The sequence below is a fragment of the Haliotis asinina genome, chromosome 6 (genome assembly GCF_037392515.1).
Source record: "Haliotis asinina isolate JCU_RB_2024 chromosome 6, JCU_Hal_asi_v2, whole genome shotgun sequence".
NCBI lineage: Eukaryota > Metazoa > Mollusca > Gastropoda > Lepetellida > Haliotidae > Haliotis > Haliotis asinina.
In genome coordinates, this window is record NC_090285.1 from 43,819,773 (window position 1) to 43,826,371 (window position 6,599).

Sequence of the window (6,599 nt, forward strand, 5' to 3'; positions counted from 1 at the left end):
ATTCAACCATGATTGAGATGAACTGACTGTGTGCTTTAGTATCGTCATATACTTCCACTGACATTGAATATCAATTTCTTTATTCAAGAACGTTTAGATTCACATAAACATGCTTCATTATTCGTAGATTGGAAGTTGGAACAGCCACGTGCATGTTTCAATGTTGGTTTTAGACAGGCATCAAAACAGTCGGATACTCGGGGCCAAGTCGGGTGTGACCCCTCGAGTACCGAGTCCCAAATTTTGGACTCGTGAGAGCCACACTCGTGTTGCACGCTTTTCTCACGCGAAAACAACACGTGTGTAAAGGTGAGTTCAGGTCGTCTGACGGAGATCCCGGCTGAGAGTCAGCATCAGATATGTAAGTTGCCTACTTGTTTACATCCTAATTGTTAATGTTCAAGTTACTGTGAACAACATGGGACTATAAAAAAATCTCTAAGAAAAGCACAATCGATGATCGAATTTAACCATGAAACGTTTTCCTTCCTTTCCCCCATATTCTTTCTCCTGCAGACTAACAGAGGTAACACTAAGTGGGTCAACCCTATACATTGTACTTAATTTAAGGGCTTTAAATTATATTTGTGATTCCTTTAGTAATTGTTGTGTTAGACTTTTTAAATAATTCTAGTGTATATCAATTTCTAAATATTATTTGGGAAAGGGGAACGGGAGGAACTCTTACCCTAGCCATAATTTACAATGGCATATTGTACGATATATAATGGTAGTCTCTCTATATTGCACTGCTAATTCTTTCAAAAATGATAATGATAAATAAGATACTTATAAAGTGAGAATCATGAAATTTTATATTCAGGCACTTATCACTAGAAGATTACTGCATATAAGTAAACATTTATCAGGAACAGTAGTTTTCATTTAAACTGATCTAAACATATTCGACATAGTGGCAGATATGAAAGACCTTTTCTGCTTGTGTTTTGCGTCATGAAATGACATGCATTGTAAGTTACTAGATGGTGTTTTAACTATAGTTGTTCAGCAGGCATCCTGTTTGGTACAAGTGATTTAACCATGTAAATGCAAGCCAGTAACGGAGGGCATGGGTGATTTTATAGATACTTCAATCCGAAGCAAAAAAAACCCGGGGAACTTGTTGCGTGAAACTTCGATATCTCTAGAGTATGTGTTCCGATAATCCACTACACCCTGGATTGCACCTTCGGCATGGTTCAATAGTTTTTATTACCTCCCTTTGCTGACTCCGCATCCTCACAGTAGCCAATCAGCTAAGCCGAGCTTGTCAGTGTCAACAAAGATAGCAGTCGTAGCTATGAGGGTTTGTTCGAAGTTCGATTCAGATTTGTGGCAAATCACACAGACAAATTGTTAGGCCTGAGACTTTAAAAGAATATATGAAAAAAATCCTTCTACCTCTTTCAGAGAACCTCTGCTTGAATTGTGTTGCCATGTTCAATCAGTTAGATAATTTAAAAAGTAAAAGTGAATTGTGATGGTACTCGCAACTTATCAGAGTAGACATGGAGGTAAGGGAGGTAATGAAGTAATCGGACCTTGTAGTAGATGCACGCAGGGTACAGTGGAGATTTATCGGAGCGTATACCATGGAAATGGACCCGTGATTGCAACTGGTCTTCTGCAGCTAGGACTGGCTGTCGATATAGCGAGCGAGTTTAATTTCCCGCCGTTTTAGCAATATTCCAGCAATATCAAAGCTTGGAACACGACAAATGGGCTCCACACATTGCACCTATGTGGTGATTCGAACCCGGGTCTTTGGCGTGACGAGCGGACGCTTAACAATTAGACTACCTCACCGCCCCTGTCGATAGGATTTAGCTTAGAAAGCTCGAAAATCGTTAACTAAATGTCGATCGACTATCGTCATAAGTAACTCTTGGATAAATGTCGAAACGAAATCACGCTATTTCACATCACAGATGAATTGTGATGCTCGGATTACTACCGAAACAGTGTCAACATAAATTAGAATCAATCCAGTATACTAGTATAGACATTGCGGGAGTAGTAGATATACACATGTAGTTTTGCATTACAATAGTTATGTATGATATTATCCACGACACAATTTCTTTTATAGATAATCATCAGTAATTCTTTCCATGGACGATGTTTCCGATTATCAATATTTCTAGGCAGCCCTATCTGCAACCCATGCTTTGGAAGTGCGACTAACTGGTTTGGGCGGCTGTTGACTTGGTGCATGTCATGCTTAGATAGATGCTCATGACGTCAATCATCGGCTAAACAATCCAAGGTTTGATTACTTGCTACTACCATACAGCTGAGTGTGGGTAAAAACACAGTAAATCTAAAATGTATCTGTCATGATTATTGAAAAATTACACCGTGGACCATTTGCAAAATGAAAATGGATTTACATTATGATCCGTCTCTATTTAAGTATAAAAGGAATAATAATCACCGACTTTGATAATTCAGAGGTGGAATGTTTACTACCCATAATATGGTACTTCTGAGGTTCAGTGTCTTAAAAGGAAAACATTAGGGATTAAATATTCGAAACAAATACACAGGTCATTCACGATTAATGACTCTCATATGTTGCTAAGTAACCTTGAATACGAAATTTCAAGTCAGTTCATCACGTCTATAGCATCCAGATCTTCATTTTCCTTTTCGTCATGTGCATTGACTTAATTGGGTTATTGTTTGTTAAACGATGCATTCATATGGCTGCGGTCTGTAAATAATCGAGTCTTCATCAGGCATTTCGGTGACCAACATCATGAGCATCGATCATCGCGACGATGACATGCGTAAACCAAGTGAGTGAGTCTGACCACCCGTTGCAGTTAGTCGCCAGATCTTCACGGATCACCTGGTTATTCATTTTCGGGTTATCGGGTAGTGAAACGGGGCTGTGTTCGTCAGAGTGACTCTGATGATTTCATAGGGGTTTCGGTCTTACCAGTTCAGAAACATATGCAGCAAGTAGGGCTTCAACGATAGGGTTCCATTCTGCGAAAATCGTATCTGACACCTTAGTTTCGATTTTCGATAACCAGTATGACTATTCCGATTCGATTTTTCAATACCTATTGGCCTGGGGGACTGAGATATAGGTTAAGATGTGATAATTCCGTTGGGGAATTAAAGTAGGGAAGCACTCTGTACGTCCAAACCTACATATAACATTACCCAGTCCTGTCGATCAACACACATGAAAAGGCAAAAATATCTTTGAGAGTCAGCGCATGCATTTCGTGCCAGGTGAGTCGACGGTCCATTGTCATACCCGGCTAAGCGACTTCATTGCCATCTGTAGTCTGAGCTGATGTTTTCAGCAGCTATTGGTATTTTTTCGAAGTTTTGCCCGATTTTACGAGTAAACATGCATTTTTAGATTCCGCATCCCACTAATTTCCAGTTAGGTCGAAGTGAGTTATTTCGACATATCCTATTTGCAGTTGGGTACATTTGAGGGATACAGAGTAACAGCCTAAAACATTTTTTTTATTTCCGACATTACTTTTGCAAGATTCTCCCAGGTAATGGGTCGTGGCATCTTATAATACATCTAAGACATCTTACTATAACTCACATTGGTCTTCTTCACCACCTCACATAACCTGTCAAACTGTGATATATAACCTCATTGAGATAATGTACCAATGTCATTACTGGCAACCAATTTTGTCGGGTAGTTCAACTCGGTATTTTGGATATCATCGTAGCCTTGAAGCATGGCGAGTGAGGGGATTTAGTTTTACATCACACTCATCAATATTTCATGGATGTAGCGGCTGTCAGTAAAAAATGGAGTCTAGACCAGACAATTCTGAATATATTAAATATACGGCTTTAATCCTAGCTCGCTCACTCCATATTTCAGGACCTTGAACAGAACTTGTGGTCGCAGCCTGAAAGGGAAGTTCTCCGTCCTTCTGGTCGCTGGTGTGTTCAGCCTACTTGCCTTCTTTGGGGAGTTCCAGAATACGGCAATTGGTCATCTCTCGCAGTATCAATTCATAAGGACGCCTTATTCCCACATTCCTGATAAACCCGCAAGGAAAACAAGTGGCATTTTCGGTATCAGGAACACACTGGGTAGACTGAATGGAACCCTTAAAGATGCAAGCACAGGGAAATCCTCAAGGAAACGGGTGCTTGTTTCCAAGTCAGACAGGCATAAGACACAAGCGAATCGTATAAAGCCAGCATCTACTGCTGGCAAAACACATCAACACAAAGCGAAAGAGGCCTCAACAACATCCCCAAAGAGGTTTTTAAATAGACTTGCCTGGAGATCCAAACGTTTATCTAAAACATTCAAAATTAGAGGTAAACGACAAGGTGGTTTAAATAAACTAAACTCCAAACTGAAATCAAGAGCTAAGGAAGAATCTTTATCCGACAAACATTTTGGTTTGAAACTCTCCACCAGAACTAAACAATACCCCTTCCTCCTCAATGTGTTAGGAGCCTGTGATCGTCCTACGGAGCTGGTAGTTATCGTCTGCTCGTCACCCTCGAATTTTGTGGAAAGAACTGCCATACGGAAAACTTGGGGTTTGGTCGCCAAAGATCCGAAATACAATATACGACTGGTATTCCTTCTTGGCAGGAGTCGCTCGCCTAAACACCGCGCACTTCTCAAAAATGAAAGTAGGACATTTGAAGATATAATCCAGAAGGACTTTGTTGACAGTTACATGAACCTGACGCTCAAGTCTTTATCAATGTTGGAGTGGGTGATGCACTACTGTAATTCGTCCAAGTTCATCCTGAAGGCTGACGATGACATGTACATCAATCTGCCCAATCTGATCAAGGCCCTTCACAGACGTAAAGGTGACGCCTTTATTATGGGACACCTTCACGATAAGGGGAAACCAGTGCGTGACATAAAATCCAAATGGTTCATTCCACGAAATATGTACCGTAAAGACAACTATCCTCCATTTACCGTGGGCGTGGCTTATTCAATGACCACCAAGGCGGCAAAACGGCTGTATGCAAAAGCGCAGACGATGTCTTTCTTTCCTATGGAGGACGTATTCCTGACCGGGATTGTCGCTTCCGCTTCCGGTATACCTCGATACGACCATATCGGTTTCTATGACAAATGGAGAAAGCCAAGCTGCGAGTATAAGAAGAAAATTGCTGAGCATAAGCATTCACCGCATGAGCTTTATCAGATACATGCTTTGCTAACGGGAGGAGCATGCCAATAGAGAGTGGGGGATCTCTTCGGATACTGGTGGTGGGATCAGGACACGGAAATAGGTCGCACTGTGTATGTTCGGAGAAGGCGAGGACAGCTTAGCGAAGAGGTGGTTTGATTCAGCTGAAAATCAGTCAGGCTGTACTCCGTCCGGTCGTTTCAGTAGTCGCTGACGAAACAATGCACGTGATAAATCATTACCTGTTCATGTGCGTTGTCTTGTGAATTCGTGGGGAAAACTCTTAGGGGACCAGCTATCACCCTGTGCTTCATAAGATTCATTTTTAATGATCCCACACGCGAAAATCCAGGTTAGAATTGATCTTTAGTAACCAATGCTTGTTATAAGAAGCGACTAACGGGATAGGGTGGTCAGCCTTCGCTGACTTGGTTGACACGCCACCGTATTGGATTTGCATAGATGGATGCTCATGCTGTCGATCACTGTATTGTCTGGTCCCGACTCGATTATCTACAGACCGCCGCCATATAGCTGGAATATCGCTGAATACGGCGTAAAACTAAACTCACTCATATGGAACCTATCACAAATGGACGTCGGTGAACCATGCTTGTTATAAGGAGCGACTTGGTTGACACGTCATCGTAAGCAGATGCGTAGATTGATGCTCACGTGGTTGATCACTGGATTGTCATTTTAAACAGCCGTCACATGGCTGGACTACTGCCGAATGTGGCGTAACTAAACTCACTCAATCCACATGGCATCCCAGTCCAGTCATCCCCTGTAGGAATTCAAGGGTGTCCCAAGGGCGATCTTCTTGTTTTGAATCCAATGCTTTGCATTTCAGTCCACACTGTGATATCAAAATACCTTGAATGCATCACAAAACGATATTTGCTCTCCACGTGATGTCGGCCTTCATGTAGGAATGTGTTTTCAATGGACCGTCACTGGTGCTGAGATACCGCATGTGCAATGGCCACAGACACACGTGTGCGTTTACCTGCCTACCGTGCGTGAAACAAACTGACTACATGGATTGGTTGGGTTTAGGCGAGTGAGTTTAGTTTTACGCCGCACTGGGCAATATTCCAGCTATATGGTGTGTGTGTGTGTAAGTAGGGCACCAATAGTCCTTAGCAGGACGCCATTAGTACTAGGACTATCTTTCGGTGGGTTTAACAAATTGGTGAAACCACTGAAGCCTATGCACAATATGTACACAGACGTTTGGTCTAACGACAAACTGAAATAGAAACAAAACACTTCGAACAATTCAGGAATTTATTTTTCTTTACATTTTGAAAAATCTCGGTTCCCTTTCTCTCAACTGTGACTGATGTGAAAAATAGGCTAGCACCGCAAATACAACGCATGTTCTAGTTCCAAAATGCTAAGCTAGCGTGTATCAAACGAATCAAACCCACTGTCGACTGG

The 6,599-nt window shown here is 41.7% G+C and overlaps 1 protein-coding gene across 1 annotated transcript; it reads left to right on the forward strand.

Moving 5' to 3' along the window:
- The first annotated feature begins 233 nt into the window (after positions 1-233).
- On the forward strand, positions 234-5,403 carry LOC137286723 (beta-1,3-galactosyltransferase 1-like). Its single transcript, XM_067818706.1, has 2 exons — positions 234-361; positions 3,866-5,403. Coding segments are annotated over exons 1-2 (1,344 nt in total). The 5' UTR covers positions 234-359; the 3' UTR covers positions 5,208-5,403.
- Positions 5,404-6,599: the final 1,196 nt, after the last annotated feature.